General features: G+C 55.5%; 1 protein-coding gene across 3 annotated transcripts in view; it reads right to left on the bottom strand.

The window, feature by feature from the left end:
• GGA2 (golgi associated, gamma adaptin ear containing, ARF binding protein 2) overlaps positions 1 to 13,632 on the bottom strand; it is a 33,753-nt gene extending 20,121 nt beyond the window's left edge. Inside the window, exons 1-5 of one of the 3 annotated variants that reach the window (XM_089321480.1) lie at positions 13,485 to 13,632; positions 3,891 to 3,975; positions 3,136 to 3,211; positions 1,861 to 1,959; positions 603 to 726 (exon numbers count right to left, since the gene is read on the bottom strand). In XM_089321480.1, the coding sequence (XP_089177606.1) occupies positions 603 to 726; positions 1,861 to 1,944 (208 nt within the window). In that variant the 5' untranslated portion in view covers positions 1,945 to 1,959; positions 3,136 to 3,211; positions 3,891 to 3,975; positions 13,485 to 13,632. Of the gene's footprint in view, positions 1 to 602; positions 727 to 1,860; positions 1,960 to 3,135; positions 3,212 to 3,890; positions 3,976 to 4,054; positions 4,378 to 12,176; positions 12,364 to 13,484 lie in introns of those variants that run through there. The other 2 variants (XM_008257876.5, XM_089321479.1) reach the window with 2 other exon arrangements.
• Between the last annotated feature and the right edge of the window lie 4,744 nt (positions 13,633 to 18,376).

The following is an 18,376-nucleotide window of genomic DNA, read 5'->3' as shown; positions in this document are numbered from 1 at the left end:
CCACCCATCCCTCCCTGCTTGCCTCTCTCTCTCTCCACAGAACAAAGGTGTTAGAAACCCTGCAGCCCTTAGAGTACTGGTAGGAACCCTGCTGCAGCTGGAGGAAATGCCCTGAGGAGGGGCAGGGATCATGTCCTGGGGCCCAGGCCTAGCTGGGGTAGGGCGGGATCACAGATGCATCCAGTCCAAACCTACAGAAACAGTGCCACCTAAGACTGAGGCAGGCTCTGGTGCTGAGAGTCAACAGCATGCAGAAAGACCCCATTCAGGGAGCAGAGCAGAGGGAAGACACGCAGCCCAGAGGGGAGCAGATACTTAGAAGCACACTCAAGGAAATCAACCCCCAACCTCCACACAAACTAACCCTACTGGAATCAGATCTGGTAGAGCGAGGGCAGCTACAGCAACAACAGAAATTCTCCAGCTCAGCTCAACCCCTGCCTGCCAGAAGGCAGTCTGCTCCCTGGCAGGGACAGAGACTTCCCCCCTCAGGCTCTGTCCTGCACATGATGTCTAGCTTTCAACAAAAAATTACAAGGCACGTGAAAGAGCAAGAAGAAAGGGCACGGCACCAAGAGGAAACACAAACACCAGAGTCAGACCTTGCTTCTTGAGCATCTGGTAAGCATCTCGGATCTTGATATCTTCTGGAAACCAGACCGTCCAACTGAAGAGTATCTCGATGACTCTTCCTTTAACCTTTTCTGTGGCCCAGGACCCAAGGTACTGAAAGGAAAAGGAAACGACAGGTGGAAGGGACTTCAGAAACCATTCAGCTGACACTTCCATGTCTGGGCTGTCTGAGCCGCCCAAGGCTGGTTGGGACTCCAGGTTGAACTAGAGGTAGATCGCACGGCACTCAGCCCAAACCCTTCCTGGCTTTCAAGGACTCAATCTCCAGGGCTGTTCTAATTAAAGCCTGGGAGAGGGGTGCAGGTTCAGCGTGGTTATTAAAACACCGGTTAAGACACCCCCCCCAAGTCCCACATCAGAGCACCTTGGGTCTCATTCTCAGCCACGGCTCCCGACTCCAGGCTTCCTGCTAGCACAGACCCTGGGAGGCAGCAGGTGATGGCTCAGGTAGTTGGCTCCTGTCCCCATGTGCGAGACCTGGACTGAGTTCCTGGCTACTCCAGGCATCTAGGCAATGAGCCAGTGGATGAGAGTGTACTTTCTCTCTCTGCTTCTCATTTATCAAAAGAAAAAAAACAAAACAAAACAAAACTAACAAAAAAATCCTTTTGTTTCCAAATTAAGCCAACCATCTATGGGCCTAGGTCAAAGTCTCATCCACACTACGGGGAGCTGTGCCCCCTTTTCCCCAGCACAAAGACCTTGCCCCTTGTGTTGCTGCCTTTGCATCCTTTCCAATCAAACGGTGAAAGCAGAGTGCTTCCCTGTGTGCTGAGACACCCCAGGAGGAGGAGGGCTCATGGGAACCCTGAATCTGTGGTGGCACAGGAGGCGTCAGAACTGTTGCTGGGATGCGACAATGGCTGGCTCAATCGATGCTGGTCACGCGATGCAGAGCCAGGACAGTGCCAGGAGGAAAGATGTAAATCCTAGGCAGGCACGACATTTCCAGTCACACCCGGGGTGCCTGTGCCTCTAAGCTCAAGCCCCTCACCTCCCGACTGACACCCAGCCCCAAGCTTCAACACTAGCAATGGCGGGGCAGGGGTCGCCGCCCGCCTCAGGGAGGAGAGCGTTGTCACCTGCCAGACCTCCTCCCAGGAGCTACAGACAGGTGGGCAGGTTCTTTCCATGCGCAAATCTGCCCCTGGCCCGAGAAAGGTGATGGGAGTTGGAAGGCTGGGTGTGGGTGTGGCACAGTAGGCGGGGACGTGCGCAGGCCCTCACCTTTGGGGACAACACCTTGATCAGCTCGTTCAGGAAGCGGAACTTGGCCACCTCGTTGTGGAACTTCTCTCCGCAGTGGTTCATGCACGTCTCCAGCACCTGCACGACACAGGGTCCGTGACGGGAGGGCTCAACTCCAAGCCAATGAGCCTTTGCTGCCGACGCCACTGGCCCACGGCTAGCCCTTCCTCGGGCCTATGAGGACGAGCATGCGTCAGAGGAAGGGGTCGCTTTCTGATCAGGAAAGACCAAGTACCTATTCAATCTGGCTGTAACTGCCAGGTGAGTGCCCTGGAAATGGCAGGGGGGCGGGGGAGGAGCTGTGCAGGTCTCTTGGAAAGAGACCCTGAGGGCAGGTGAAACTGGTCCAAGAACCAGCCCCTCCCAGAGGCAGAAACCTGGTACCCAGTGCCCTAAACAGCCCTGCCAGCCGGCTCACTCACTGGCACCCATGAGGCAAGTGAAGCCTGCCTGTTTCCCCTGGCCTGCACTGCGGTTTCCAACCTGTCAAATTTGTGATCAACCTTAAATATCCAGAGACTTCATATAAAAATCTGATTTCAGTTTCTCTTGGGAGAAACACACACACACACACACACACACACACACACACACAGGAAGTTCTAGCATCTCTAGGTCCAAACTCGGGCCTGGCAGCCGCGGGCTGCTCCTGGGCACAGACCCCCACCTAGACTCCCTGTTGTGTGGTCCACACTCAATGGTTTCACTCATTTGTGTCACCAGTCTGGCCCTACGGGTACTTGAACTTGTCAGTGTTGGTCTAAAAAGGGTAAATAGAAGCAAACCCTTCCTGGGGCCAGCACTGTGGCACAGTGGGTTGAGCTGCCGCTGGCAATGCCAGTACCCCATAGCGGAGCGGCAGCTTGAGTCCTGGCTGCTCTGCTTCTGATCCAGCTCCCCGCTAATGCACCTGGGAAACCAGCAGAAGATGGCCCCAGAGCTTATGCCACAGCCACTGCCACCCATGGGGGAGACCCGGATGGAGTTTCAGCCTCCTGGCTTCAGCCTGGTTCAGTCGCAGCCAGTGTGGCCATTTGGGGAGTGAGCCAGTGGAAGGAGAACCTCTCTGTCTCTCCTCTTCTGCCACTCTGCCTTTCAAACAAACAAATTAGAAAAAGAAAAAAAGCCGGGCCCAGCACGTCCTCCAGCCTGCTGTTCAAGTCCCCTGAGGGTGAACCCTTGGCAGGACCAGGGAGCGCACAAAGTCCCTCGCAGAGCCCTCTCCAGCATCAGGACAGGGCAAGCCAAACTCACCGTTAAGGCATAGAGTGATTCCCGTTCTTGCGGAGACTGGATCTTGTGGGCCAGCAGCCAGGGCGCATGTGTCGGCCTGAGGGGAGACAGGAAGACCTGGACTTTGGCCAGGAGGAATAAACCCAGCGGTCTAGCCAAGGACACGCAATTAAAGCGCCTCCCTCCCAGGAGCTGGAGTCCCCGCGCAGGTCCCATGCAAGAGTCTCGGCCCAGGCCAACTCCCATCTACCCTTGCCACCCCGGCAAGCACCCCTTGCGCCCAAGCCAAAACACATGTGCCCAGCACCCGGCCCCACACAGAGCCAGGTCCCATGCAGGAAGTGTGACCAAGCTCTGGGCTCACTTCAAAGCAGCTCGGAGCTGAAACATCTGGATGAGTAACTGGATGCTTCGGTTCCCATCCAGATGTGTAGGAAACAGCTCAATAAAACCGTGCCCATTCCCTGGTTTGTATTGCACACATGAGACTACGTTTAAATTATGGCCAGCACAGTGATGTCAGCAAGCTACATTCTAGCAGGAACACGAGGCCCTCCTCAGCCTTGGTGTTTTGTTACACTACTTAAAAATATTTTTAAATACTTAACAGTTGCAAATGACCCCCTTAAAAAAACAAATTTGCCGGTTTTGGAAAACTACCATTTCTATTAAGTCACAGAGTAGGGGGGAAAGTCCCAGCCTAGCACAGACCCAAGACAAAGGCCTGCGCCTGCCTGGGACACCCCCAAACCGGGACGTGGGAGGCTCCACCTTACCCGTTGGGGTCGGTGTTGACCTGCTCACAGAAGTTCTGGATGGCTGCCCAGTCCTGTTCCGACACACTTGGGTCTGTGGCTTTGTCTGTCAAGAAAATAAAAACACAGCTACAGAGAAAGTACAATGCAAAGACACACGCACACCCCTCCCCATCATCACATACTCCTGTCACAGAGGAGCAGCTGCAGGGGGCAGGGGACCGGGCCTGGGCCGCCCAACCCTGCCAGGCACGGTGTCGGCACCAGCCGTGCCTGCTGGCTGAACAAATCAGTTAACAAGCTATCGCCCTGAGAAAGCAGGGGTTGGCCTGCCTTCCTCACGTCCCAGGTTAGGACGCCCCTATCCTGGTGCCTCTGGGAGGCTGAGACCAGCCGGAAGGTTCTCTGCTGTGTGACGGGAAGACGTTCTTTGTCCTGGCCTCTCAGAAAACTCCAACGTCCCCCGTGAAGCCCGGCCTGGCCTAGGCCACCCAGCCCCTGCTCTGGAAACACGAGGCCGAGAGGCTCTGGGCTGTGGTTCTTATTCCTCTTGCCCAAACCTCCAGCTCCCCTGGGAGACCGCCCCGCCCCGCCCCCTCCCTTCTGATCACCCGGGAGCACAGGCCTCTCCGGACTGTTCTCACGCCGCCGTCATGAGGAAGTCACGTGTGGCAACAGCAGGGCTCAAAGGACACACAACTGCCTGCTCTGCCCCCACTGACTCGGTTCCAAGTGGAGCGAGGAGGTCGGGTGATCCATTCGCAGGAGCCTCTCATTCCTCCTGGGCTCTTCCCTGCTGCATGGCTGAGACCCTACCCACCCTGCAGGACCCTAAAACGCCCTCTCATAAAGACGTCCTGGATTTGCTTCTGTCCCACCCCCCAAGGGGACAGCTATCCTCCCTTCCTTCTGGAGGGTTCTCTAGCTTCACCTCCTATTAGTCACAGCATGCTTGGATGCCAAGCCTCAGTTTCTCCCAAATATAAGTAAAACGGCCCACCCCCCTCAGGCTGCTGAGCAGTTTGCGATGGCCTGAAATCCTCGATACAGCAGTGTAACCCATCAAGAACAGCTACTGCTATTATCTTAACACACGGTTTGTCTATTACACCTTACAGAACCCATGCATTCCCTATGGAACTTGACATTGTGGGTGAAGTCGCATCTCTTACGGGTGCCAGTTCCAGTCCCAGCTGTTCCACTTCTAATCCAGCTCTCTGCTAACGCACCTGGGAAAGCAGTGGAAGACGGCCCAAGTAATCAGGTCCCTGCACCCGTATGGGAGACCCAGATGAAGTTCCTGGCTTTGGTCTGGCCCAGCCCTGGCCTTTGCAGCCATTTGGGGAATGAACCAGTGGACAGAAGAACTGGCTGTCTGTCTCTTTTTTTCTCCCTCTCTGTAACTGTATCTTTCAAATAAATAAAAGAATTTGGCACAACCTGACCCACAGCTGCAAAATACCTCACTCTTTGACTTATGATGGGGTTATATCCCCAAACACCCACTGCAAGTCAGAGACACTGTTAAGTTGAAAATGCACTTAGTATTCCAATACATTCAACATACAGCTGAAAAGTCAGAACCCAGAGCCTGGAGGTCAGACTGTCTGTGGACCTATGCCAAATAAATTATGTAAAGCAGCGATTCTTAGATTCTGCATCTCAGTCACCCCAAGTAATTCTACACCATTCCAGCTTCCCTTTCAGTTCACTGCAAGGCCAAGGTTGCCACTTCAAGGGAATTCTGACCTTCACATGTCAACACATCTAGAGGCAAGGAAGGGCAGGTAGGGACCTAGCTCACCTGGGAGAAACCGGCCCTCTCCCCCCACGCCTGCCACCAGCACCAACAGGCACCAGCCTTTTAGAGAAGGGACACGGTCACGTTCTGAACCCTCAGTCAAGGCACGCAGCACGGAGGTCTCTCAAGAGCAAGTGAAGTTTCTTATTTGCTAGAACTGTGTCATGATGATTACAGCTCAAAACTTAACAGTAAGAGCTGCCATTCTGGGAGATTCTTTACTGTGGGCCAGGCACCATGCCAAGGGTCTGTGCATTACTGGGGTTGGTGTCAGAGACTGCCCTTACCCCCCCACCCCACCCAGCTGTACACACGAACGCGAAACAGCAGAGGCAAACAGTCTGTCCCAAGGGTGCCTGGTCCCCAGGGCCCTGAGGTTTCAATTGCCCTTGCGGTGCCACCACAGCCTGCAGGGTTTGGTTTTGTTTATTTTCCTTTCAGTCTGCAGTGTTTTGACAAAGACAGGGCCTCTCCAGAGAACCAGTTTTACTTTCCTGTCTGGAAGTTCACAGGTCCCTGAGGGCAGGAAGCCCTCTAGATGCTACGGTCCTGGTGTGGCTATCTTCGGATGGATGAACGGTCCATCTTTCACCATGCAGCGTTTGGCCAGTTGGCCAGATACATGGTCACTGCCAGGAGGAGGCTGTTTCACTGGATCCCAGACCACGGTGAGAGGTTCCAGGAATACAAGCCCCAGGGACTAGCAGCTGCCTCTGACCAGGTCTGTTTGGTACCAACCTGCTCCAGGGAGCAGCAAGGAGCCACACGGGTCTAGCCAGAAGAATCTGTTTTGTGATGATCACGCCCTCAGGGCACTGAGAATGGCCATCTGAGACAAGGCGATTTATTTCTCTGCACCAGGGCGGAGCAAAGGGCTGTCAAGTACCACACTACTGCCCTACGCACGGGGATGTCGCAAAGCTCATGAGAAAAAATAGAATTAAAAGATAAGTACTGGGGGCCGGCGCTATGGCATAGTGGGTTAAAGCCCCGGCTTGCAGCACAGCGCCGGCATCCCATATGAGTCCCAGTTCGAATCCTGGCTGCTCCACTTCCCATCCAGCTCCCCATTAATGGCCTGGGAAAGCAGCGGAAGATGGCTCAAGTACTTGGGCCCCTGCACCCACATGGGAGATCTGGAAGAAGCTCCTGGCTCCTTTGCCTGGCCCAGCCCAGCCACTGCAGCCATGTGAAAAGTGAACCAGCAGATGGAAGACCTCTTGCCTCTGTCTCTCCTTCTCTGTAACTCTGCCTTTCCAATAAGTAAAGAATCTTTTAAAAAGGTATATTCTGGTATAAAAATTTCTGAAATCTATGCATAATGTTTTCAAAATACATATTTTCCATGAACTACTCAGACCCCCTTGTAGGCATGGATTTCAAGATTTCCTTGTACCAGCCGGCGCCGTGGCTCAATAGGCTAATCCTCTGCCTTGAGGCGCCGGCACACCGGGTTCTAGTCCCGGTCGGGGCGCCGGATTCTGTCCCGGTTGCCCCTCTTCCAGGCCAGCTCTCTGATGTGGCCCGGGAGTGCAGTGGAGGATGGCCCAAGTGCTTGGGCCCTGCACCCCATGGGAGACCAGGAGAAGCACCTGGCTCCTGGCTTCGGATCAGTGTGGTGCGCCGGCTGCGGCGGCCATTGGAGGGTGAACCAACAGCAAAGGAAGGCCTTTCTCTCTGTCTCTCTCTCACTGTCCACTCTGCCTGTCAAAAAAAAAAAAAAAAAAAAAAAAGATTTCCTTGCACCAAGATAAACTTAATTCCATTTTCCACAAACTTTTTGAAGACCCTCCGTAGCTGTTTAACAAAAGCTACGTGTGGACGACTCGTGGAGCTGGTGAGGACGGTCAGGGGATTAAGATAACAGCTGAGACCTCTGGCCGTGCGCGACACGTTCATCCAAGGCAGACTAATTCAGAAGCCCAATCGTCTCACACCAGCTGACACCCACCAGGGTCCCGGCTCCAGCACTAGGAGCCCCACGGCTATGGGGGAGCAGTCACCCCGAGACGCAGGCCCTCGGCAACAGACACCGCGTGGGGAGTGCTTCCCCAGGTGCACGGAACCCCCCACCCCAGGATCCCCCCGGGAATACCCTAGGCCGGGCTCCAAGAAAGAGGAGAAAGAGATCAGCCCACAAGCAATCCGGATTATAAATAGACTGCAAGCCAGACCTCCTCAGAGCCTCATGGGAGGCGAGAAAGTGGGGCTGCGGGAAGACAGGAGGGAGGGAGGGAAGAACGAAGGGGGGAAGGGAGGAAGGGAAGGAGGAAGGAAGGGGGAAGGGAGGGAGGGAGGGAGGAATTAATTCACTGGGCACTGGACTTTCTACTAAGCTGCTTCCTCCTGGCAGCACTACCAAGAGCTGGAGTCGCGATCCAGAGACCAAGAAAACAGAGTGCTGGGATTAAGGACAGAGAATGGAGACATCTAAGCTCCCCACCAGCAGGGAGCTGGCTAACTCCAGTTCCTCCACACGGCAGGACAGGTAAGGCAGCGACCTCTAGTCACATAGAACAAGGACCAAAACCCACTAGATGGGGGGTGGGGAGGTGGGGAACCAGAAAGCACGGAAGCCACTGTTTGTATTTTTTATTTTTTAAAGATTTATTCGAGAGGGAGAGTTATAAAGAGGGAGAAAGAGATCTTCCATCTGCTGCTTCACTCCCCAAATGCTGCAATGGCCAGGGCTGGGCCAGGCTGAAGCCAGGAGCTTCCTCTGGGTCTCCCACATTGGTGGCAGGGGCCCAAGCACATGGGCCATCTTTTGCTGCTTTCCCAGGCTGCTTTCCCAGGGAGGTGGATGGAGAGTAGAGCAGCCGGCAATGAACCAGTGCCCATATGGGAAGCCGGGATCACAGGTGATGGCTTAACCCACTACGCCACAGCGCCAGCCCCACTGTTCACATTTTTAAGGCACAAGTTTCTGCTAACAGCTCCCCTCTGTTCCTCTGGGGAACAACCCCTCCTCGATTCTGGGCCCAAGGCTCAGATGGGTCTGCTCTCACTCCCCAGCCCACCCCAGGTCTCTGCATCGTCATATTTCTTCCTCCTGGTCCTCTGCCTTCCAAGATGGTCACGTGGCCCAGGCTGGCCCACCAGGCAGGAAAGCCACCACTTTCGCAAATCAAGGGGAAAAATCAGTTATTTCTGCTGGCAGCACAGCAGGGCCAGGGAGAGCAAAGGGGAGAAAACTCAAGGAAGGGCACGAACCTTGGCGACACTGTGGGCTCCTGGCTGAGCCTACCCCTAGCCTGGGTCTTTGCCTCTTTCTTTCTCTGGGTGTTTGGGGTAAGGCAGAACAAGCGAGTGCTCAGCCCCTTACAGCTAAAGACCAGAGATGACAGTCACAGCCAACACGGACTGGCTCCCACGGCTTGCCACCGTGGGGCGCTATTTCGAGAGTGTTGCATGTGTTCCTGCCTCTGATCCTCCATCATCCCAAGGGTTTCTGTTCTCATCTTGCTTGGCCAGTGCTCGGGCCCCAGCCTGGACCCCTGGCGCGTCTGCCTTCAACTGCACAACGGTTCTGGCCATATCAATGTCATCAGCCCCTCCTGGCCCTTGTCCAACTGCGGTCTCCCCCGCTTCCCAACCCAAGTCGGTTTAGAGCACGGTTCACCTTCTCCGGGCCTACTCCCAGAAGAAAAACAAGAAAAAAAATGACCGAGTCACACGGGCTACACTTCATGCTTCTGGTGTCCACTTGACACCTTGAGTCCTGACTCAGGGCCTGGGGGGGGGGGGGGGGGATCCAGCTCCACCCCCTTCCCCAGGAAACCCGGCCAGGGAAAACTGGGAAGGGGAGATGTGTTACTGGGATCCAGCAGGTCAAAGCGAGGGCAGCTGGGAAACAGGACAACTGCGCAACACGCGATCAGCAGGGCCCCGACGGCCGCCGCGCAGAGGTGGGGAAATGCCCACGGGGGCTCTCTCGTTTCTCGCCAGATTCTACCTCGGCCCCCAACACTCCCGCGGCTGCAGCTGTGGCACTGACACACTTCCCTCCGTGTGCAGCCATCTTGATCTCCTTCCCCCAAACGCTCAGAAGTGAAAGCTGCCCTTCCTCTCTGGGAGGCCCAGACACCCCTTCCTGCTCTGGCAGGACCTTCTGCGGAGGGAAACCGGCACCGGACCGAGAGCTGGGGCCAGGGGGTCCCCAAAGGAACATGAGCAGGCCCACAGACTCCGTGTTGCTTTGTCCTTTCAAACTCCTTCACTCCCAACACCCCCCTCACCACCCGCTCCCCTTTCACATAAAAAAAAATACAGACAATGTTCAACATGCAGATTTTAGCCTTCCTCCGAAGCCTGGAGGACCCAGCTAGCGACTGCAGGCTATTGCCCCCAAGAAGCTCAAGAATCCTGCTGCTTAGGCAGCCTCAGTCCAGGCACTGCCTCCTCCCGGGTGAGCCACGACTTAACTATTTTACGCAGCCTGAGTTCTGGTGCACCTCTGCCTCACAGATGCAGCCTCCTCCACTGACTGCCTCCATGCAACTCAGAGAGGTCTCATTCATAACCTAATTACTGAGCACAAAGCCTCCTCTTCCCTTTCCACTCCACCTTTCAGCAGCGAAAGTACCAACTGTAACCCCCATCTGCGGCTCTCGGCTCCCCAGGTTTCTCCCTACCCATTCTCTTCAAGATTTGAAGGCAGAGTAAATAGAAGGAGAGGGAGGGACACAGATCTTCCATCTGCTGGTTTGCTCCCTAAACAGCTGCAGACAGGCAGGGCTGGGTCGGGAGCCAAGAACTCCACCGGGGTCTCTTAGGTGGGCAGTAAGGACCTAAGGACTTGGGCTATCTTCTGCTGCTTTCCCAGGCACACTAACAGCCGTGGATCAGAAGTGGAGCAGCTGGGATTTGAACCCATGCTCTGATATAGGATGCCAGAGTTGCAAGCAGTGGCTTAATCCACTCTACCACAACGCCAGCCCCTTTTCTCTTGTTTCTTAAATAGTGGGGTGGGATTGCCAGGCTCCATCCCCAAGCCGGTGCAGGGGTGTAGCAGGGTAAGCTGCCACGTGGGATGCCCACATCCCATAGTGGAGTGGGGCTTGCAGTCCTGGCTCCTCTGCTTCTGATCCAGCTTCCTGCTATATTGTATGGGACATCTGGCTTGTGGCTTCAGCCTAGACAAGTCGCTGCTATTGTTGATAACTGGGGAGTAAACTAGCAGATGGAACATCTCTCTCTGCCTTATAATCTTAATAAGTCTTAAAAAATTTTTTTCACAAAGCCTCCCAGACAAGCTCTAGGCCAGCAAACTGAAGATTCGCAAAACGCATCCTCTCTTTGGACCACTCTGCTGCCCTAGACATCTCTGCGGTGGTGCGGCAAGCACTCCAAACCGCAGTCTTCCTCCTAAGCCAGCTCCTCCTCCCAGGTGAGGCTTCTCCAACAATCAGTTACCTGACCCCGAACCCTGGGATCCACCCTAGCTGCCTCCTGGTCTCGGGCCTCCATTCCGGAGCTGCTGATTGTGTCTGGGAAAACCATTCCTACTACCTCGTCCCCACTCTGGCCCTCTGAACACTACCCCGAGAGTGTTTAATCTCCTCTCGGCCCCAAGTCCAGCCCCGCCTAACCAGTTCCACTGGGCTGCAGGCTGCAGCCGGTAATGAGCTTGCTGGATCAGTTTCTCCAGCGGACCGCTGCCGGGCAGCCCCCAACACACCCGGGCAGAACACAGTGGCTTTCCGCCACTGAGGCCCACCAGCCCCCCCGCCGATCTTGTCCCCAGCCGGGGTGCACCTTCTCTTCCATATGCCTCACTCTGCAAGGGCTGTGTCTGCTGTGACAGCCCCCGGGGAAATGCACCCACTCCTCCCACAGCGGCCCCTCGCCCCACTCCCGTTAACCAGGTGCTGCTCGTGTAGAACCAGGACGCCAGGCTACGCACCCCAATATCCCCAGCGCCTCACAGCCCAATACAAAGTGGTGCTGGTGTGTGGGGTGGGGTGGGGTGGGGGGGCAGGGTCTTTATATGCTTTTCCAGGTTCACTTCCTCACCGGTAAAAGAGAGACAACTCACGAATCCCAGTCTGCCAGGACTCCAGAAAGCCTACAGGAGACCGCAGCATAAGTCTGACCGGATAAATGCACACAAAAGGCATCAAGGCCTTTGTTGACCTCTCAGGTCCCGGGCAGGCTGCGTATCCAGCACGGCGGGGCCCCCTCGGGCCTCACTGCCCCCCGCGCACAACGAACGCGGCGAACAATCGAGGCCGTCTCCGGAGCGCCGACGATGGCTAACAATGGCTGCAGCGCCTTGGGCACAGCGCTGGGCACGGAGGCGAGCTCACCGCCGGCGCTCGCTGCTGCCGAGTGGGGCGCCCCGCGCAGCAGGGGTCTGCAGCCCCGGAAGCGTCCAGGGCCCCGGGGCCGGTCCTCCGCTAGCGCCGGCTCCAGCAGCCGAGCCCGGCCGAAGAAAGGCCCCCCCGGGGCGCCGGGCAGCGAGGCCTCTCACGTGCCGCTGCTGACCCGTGCCGCCGGCTACTCACTGAGCCACAGCTCCAGCGCCGCCGCCGGCCCCGCAGGGCCCCCGGACGACTCGGTCCCCGCCGCAGCCCCAGTTCCCGTCGCCACCGCCGTCGCCGCCATCAGCCCAGCCCCGCAGCTGCGGCCGCCGCTGCCCCTGCCTCCCAGCTGCTGCCACAGCCTCCTGCGCGCTCCGGAGCTGCCGACGCGGCAGGCGTCGGTCGGCACGTGACGGGGGCGGGGCCGCGGCTGGCCCCGCCCACCAACAGGCCCCGCCCCCGCACCGCCCCGAGCCGGGGACACCGCCTGCCTGCGCGGGGCTGCGAGACCGCTCACAGGGTCGGGGCCGTCAGATTAACCTGGCAAGAAGGTTAATTAAAAAAAAAAAAAAAAAAAAAAACCCTGCCATGAACACGTGTTAAATATCTCGTCTAATTCTTTCATTAAACAAGAGAGCCAGGCAGATGTACTCACCGCTCCAAAAGTTAAGTCAAAGGATGCGTTTATATGGGATACAGCAAGGTTGAAAGCGGACACACAGCCGGCTTGGATGAGGACTGACCCACCAGGGGACGGAATTAATTTGCACGTGGAGAGGCAAAAATCGTTTTGCACTGGTACCACAGAGTTCCAAGGCTTCTCAAAGAAATGAGAGGCTAGCACAGGGAAGGGTATGCAGTATAGACAACGCACAATGTTCCGTTACAGGGGCCAGTGCTGTGGCATAGCAGGTAAAGCCGCTGCCTGCAGTGCCGGCATCCCATATGGGCACCGTTTCGAGTCCTGGCTGCTCTGTTTCTGATCCAGCTCTGCTAATGAGCCTGGGAAAAGCAGCAGAAGATGGCCCAAGCGCTTGGGCCCCTGCACCCACGTGGGAGTCCTGGATGAAGCTCCTGGCTTTGGCAAGGACCAGTGCTGGCCGTTGCAGCCTTCTGGGGAGTTGAGTGAAGATCTCTCTGTAACTCTTTCAAAATAATATATCTTTGATAATAAACACATACATACACACATTACATACAAGGAGCCGGCTATGTGCTACAAAGCATAAAGCCAGCACTTGCAACATGGGCATCTCAGAGTGCTGGTTGGAGTCCAGCTTCCCGCTAATATGCCTGGGAAGGCAGCGGAAGATGAGTCTAGTGCTAGGGCCCCTGCCACCTATGTGGCAGACCCAGATGGAGTTCCTGGCTCCTGGCTTTGGCCTGGCCCAGACCCTGCTGCTGCAGCCATTTGAGGAGTGAACCAGCGGACAGGGAGATCCCTCCCTCCCTGTCTTTCAAATACATAAACACATCTTTACAAAATAAATACACAACAGACTCAGTCCTTACAGTGCTGGAGGCTGGGAGTGAAGACCAAGACGTCGCAGGTGAGGCTTCTGGTGGGGGCTGCAGAGCCCGCCTTCCCCACCTCCTTCCGTACCCCCACGTGGTAGGGAGGACGCTGGGAGCCCCCAGCTTCCTTCCTCTTCTTCTGAGAGGGCCCCCTTCAGACCTCACCTGATCCCAATTCCCGGCAAACCTCACCCCCAGACACCCCCCCCCACTGGGATTAGCGCTTCATCACGGGAACCTGGGGTAGAATCTGTCCAGCCCATTACCCACGCGGGGAAAAACCGCACGGTGCTGGGGCCCTGACACTATGCATCTTGCGGCGCAAAGCCCTCTGTGCCACCTGATGTTGGCTTTTTGGGAGGGCACCTCTATAAACTGCAGAAAACTGGAAGGAGCAGAAAGTTATTCTTGCCTGTAGATATGCAAATGAGCAGTGTGCTGGCATCACTGGGCTCTTTTCCTGTGGAGAAACCGGCTTTGCCTCCAAGTGCACATCCATCTCAGTACTCTGGTCTGTAAATGTGTCTGCTCTTTAGATTCTCCCTGGGTTTTTAGCAGTTTCTTCCTTAAGGAGTTCAACGAAATCGTCAAAACGTGTTCATCTCCTGACAAATGCTAAACACCTGGCAACCTTGGGGGAGGTTCCCCTCACTGCAGCTAACACCTGGAAATGACTGCGGCCATCCTTGTGAGAGGGGGAACGGGCTCTTCTCCGCCTTGCCGAAAGCTACCCCTTCCAACTCGCATCCTCCTCTGACCTGGCTTACCGGGTTGATTTTAAGCACCTCCAACTGTCTGAACATTCTGCCACCTGACTCAGCGACTCCTACCCTGCATGGTCAGTCACCCGGAGGGTCTTCTGCTAAGTGCAGCCCACCCCTCACCCCCGTTTCTGACCCAGTGGGGCTGGAAGGAGGCCCATGAATCTATCTTGCTAGAATTCTAGGTAATGCTGATGCTGCTTCCCCAGGGACCACAACTGGAAGGCTGAATGACTGCAGGGCAATGAGGAAGTGGCTTAGAGCTTGGCGAGTGCCTGGGCGCCCTATTCTGATGGAACCATCGTGTGTCTTCTCGCCCAGCAAACAGGGCTGATGGTGCCTACTACTTAGGGTTCTGCTTTGTACTCAAAGGGAAATAATGCAATATGAAGTGTGTATCAATATCCTAGCAGAGGGGCTGGTGCTGTGGCTTAGCAGGTAAAGCTGCCACCTGCAGTGCTAGTCCCAGCTGCTCCACTTCTGATCCAGCTCTCTGTTATGGCCTGGGAAAGCAGCAGAAAATGGCTCAAGTCCTTGGGCCCCTGCACTGGTGTGGGAGACCTGGAAGATGCTCCTGGCTGCTGATCGGCACAGCTCCAGCTGTTGCGGCCAATTGGGGAGTGAACCAGCGGATAGAGGACCTCTCTCTTGCTCTTTCCCTGCCTCTCCTTCTCTGTGTATAACTCTTTCAAATAAATAAGTAAATCTTGTAAAAAAAAAAAAAAAAAACAGAACCTAGCAGAAACGTTTGAAGTTTAAACATCATTCATACATTCATTTAACACTCATTTCTCTTTCATGGCATAAGGGGGGTGGTGGGGAGGCAGGGCGATGAAAACACAGATGTGGCCCTTTCTCCTACGGGGTCGCAATCCAGTGGGTAAGGACAGCCATACAAGCAGGGGGACCTGATCCAGCCAGGGGGAGGTCAGGGAGAGCCTGGATGAGGAAATGATTAAGCTGAGATCTGAAAGATGAATGGAAATTCATTAACAAGAGAGGAGGGCAGGGGGACCAGGTCTTGAGATGGGGAAGCCCAGGCCCCAGGAGCACCCAGCATGGTGCCTGCCCCAGGGAGAGCTTCATTCTGCACGGCTGTCACCCTCCCTGGGTCGCCCTGAGGCACTCGCGCAGCTCTGCCTGTCCACACTGCCCTCTGCTTCCATTTCCCGCTTTGTCTGTATCCGCCTCCCCTGAGCTTTCATAGCCAGGACAGAGTCTATGCTTGAACTCCTGGCATTTACCAGGCAGGAACTACTTGTGGGCACAGCTGGACTCCTGGCCCCTCTGCTGGAAGCCACGTGGTCCTCAGTCCCTCTCTCTCCATCCGTACCTTTGCACACTGTGGTCCCTCGGCCTGGAATGTTCTTAGCATTAGCTGTCCAGTAACTCAGGGTTAGGCTGCCAGATTTAGCAAATAAAAATATCGGAATCCGGGATAAATGTATTTTTAGCATAGGTATGTTCCAGATATTGCATGGGAGGAGCTTATGGTAAAATATTATTTGCTGTGGGTGTGAAATGTAAATGAAAAGCAACAACCCAGCTCCTCAAGGAGTGTCCCCTGAATGGCCCCTCCAGGGAAACCCAGATCCATCGATCAATCTGCCTGCTCCCCGTATCACCACCTCCCCACTCGTCACTGTCAGTCTCGCTGAGACTCTGATCTTTCCGAGGCAGGGCTTTGGCTTCTGTGCATTTTTTAAAAAGTATTTTTATTTATTGGAAGGAGAGACAGAGACTGACAGTGAGAAATCTTATATCTACTGGTTCACTCCGCAAATGCCCACAACAGCCAGGTTTGGGTCAGGCCGAAGCTGGGAGCCAGGAACTCCATCCACATCTCCCACGTGGGTGACAGGGACCCAAGTACGTGAGCCGTCATCTGCTGCCTCCCAGGGTGCACGGTAGCAGGAAGGTAGACCCGGAAGTGCGTCTTCCCAACCAGGCACTCTGATATGGGATGCAGGTGTCTCACGTGGCATGTTGGCTCCTCTGTCAAAACACCTGCCCCTGTTTAGTTTAAAAGGCTTAACAAAGATCAAGCAATAATAAATCAGGGTAATGAACATGTACGGACTGAGTACCCACAGTTAAGGCCCGGTCCTATTCCTCTGTAGCCCCAGGCCTAACAGGATCTGGTACTCAAAGAAGACAAGATTGGTTGGACTCGGCCACGAGGGGTTCTCTAGTCCCCTCCTGTTGGCAGGGCTGTCCTACTGCCGTCTGGATTGGGACACGGGTGACAGGAGGCCAAGCTGAAGGCACGCTGGCACGGAAGGAAAGGCCATGACCCCAGCATTCTGCCCAGATCTGAAAGATAAGTTGGAAATCCCCAGGGCATCATAACGAGCTCCAGCCCAATCTGTGCTGCCTTCTAAATGGACAACACCGTCAGACTCACATTCACATCATGTGACTCGTCTACCAAAATAGGAACCACAAACGAGTGAAGTTCCTCCACGATGCAAAGCAGTATTCTCACTAAGCAGAGTGGCCCCAGCACAGCCTTCACAATCCGGCACTAAGAAGTGTAGAACCAACCACTCACATGATCCCCGCCAACTGTGCCCTGTGGAAAAGAACAAGGGGCTTACGATTAATGAGAGGAAGGTGGCCTTCTGGGGAGGAAGTCAAAGGCCTCCCTGGGGAGGTGATAATGGAGTTGAGAGCTGAAGGCTGAGAAAGGGACCAGGTGCAGGGGGAGAGGGGTGGGCGGACAACGCTGTCCTAGACAGAAAGAACATCTGCACCAAGGCAGGATGGAACACAGCACAGCGAGCCAGAACCTAGGGAGGGCTGATGTGGCTGGAGACCACCCCCACCGAGCCGAGTGTGGCTGACACAGTGACGCGTGGGGAGAAAGACAGGCAAGGGTGAGAGTCCTTGGGCCCTGCTGGTTAATTTCTTTTCTTCTTTTTACTGCAGTAAATACACATAAAATCCATCACCTTAACCATTTCAAGGGCAGACGTCAGCATTGCTAAATACATTCACGATGTTGTTCTGCCATCACCGTTACTGTGACAACTGCTTTTACGTGTCAACTTGATTGGGCCATGGTACGCCCAGATAGCTGGTTAGGCAGCGCTTCTGGAGATCAGCACCCGATGACTGGTGGGATGAGTAAGGCAGACGGCCTCCTCCAATCCTGATGATCCGGGGAGAGCAGGACAACAGGAGGAAGGCTGAATGAACTTTTGGGACAGCGTGAGCTCAAATGGGCAGGCTCTCAGCTGCCCGTGCTGACTCCTGGCTCTCAGGCCTTGAGGCTCGGGCTGGCAATGGTTTCTGGAGTGCCCTAATTCAGCTCTCCCAGGCTGTGCTGAGCAAACGTGGCTTTGCTCCCTGCCTCACCTGGTCACCAGCCCCTACGAATGCTCCCAGCTGTGGCCTGGCCCTGCTTCAATATCACTGCCAGAAGACCTTCAGGACACGAGTGGGTTTTTTTTCCCACTTCATCTGAAAGGCACACACACACACAGGCTCTTCTATCCAGTCATTCTCTCCCCAAATGCCTGCAACAGCCAGGGCTGGGCCAGGCCAAAGCCAGGAGCTCAGAACTCCATGTGGGTCTCCCACGTGGGTGGCAGGGGCCCCAGCCCTTGAGCCATCAATTGGCCACCTTTCCCTGGTGCACACAACAGGAAACTTGACAGGAAGGTGAGGAGATGGGACTTGAACCCAGGCACTACCGTACGGCAGGTGGGTCTCCCAGCGTCTTCACCACTGCACCAGAGGAACTGCCCCAGCTGGAACCTTGTGACGGACACCCCTGCCTTGTCCAGCTCCTCATTGTCACTCACGGAGCCCTTGTGTTGTCCAGGTGCCCGCCAGTCCCCACTTAGCCATGCACCTGAGGGAAATGCAGTCCCCACGCCAGGCTCTGTGAGGACCCTCACTTCCCCAGCAGGGACAGCTCAGAAACGGGGAAGTCAGGCATGGGGGGAGCGTGCTGAGAAGTGTCCTTGCTTTTGCAAAGAGCCACAGAAAGTCACCCTCGCTGTGACCAGACATGAAGGAGGAAGCTCCAAGAGGCCCGACTGTTTCTGGGGGCCAACTGTGAGCAGGACAAGCTGAGGCTGCCACAGGCGCTGGGACCAGCGGGGCAGAGAAACGGAAAGACCT

Source organism: Oryctolagus cuniculus, chromosome 19, assembly GCF_051225735.1.
Source record: "Oryctolagus cuniculus isolate XC-2025 breed Fujian yellow rabbit chromosome 19, ASM5122573v1, whole genome shotgun sequence".
In the NCBI taxonomy this organism is placed as follows: domain Eukaryota; kingdom Metazoa; phylum Chordata; class Mammalia; order Lagomorpha; family Leporidae; genus Oryctolagus; species Oryctolagus cuniculus.
This window is presented reverse-complemented; position numbering and strand designations above follow the sequence as displayed.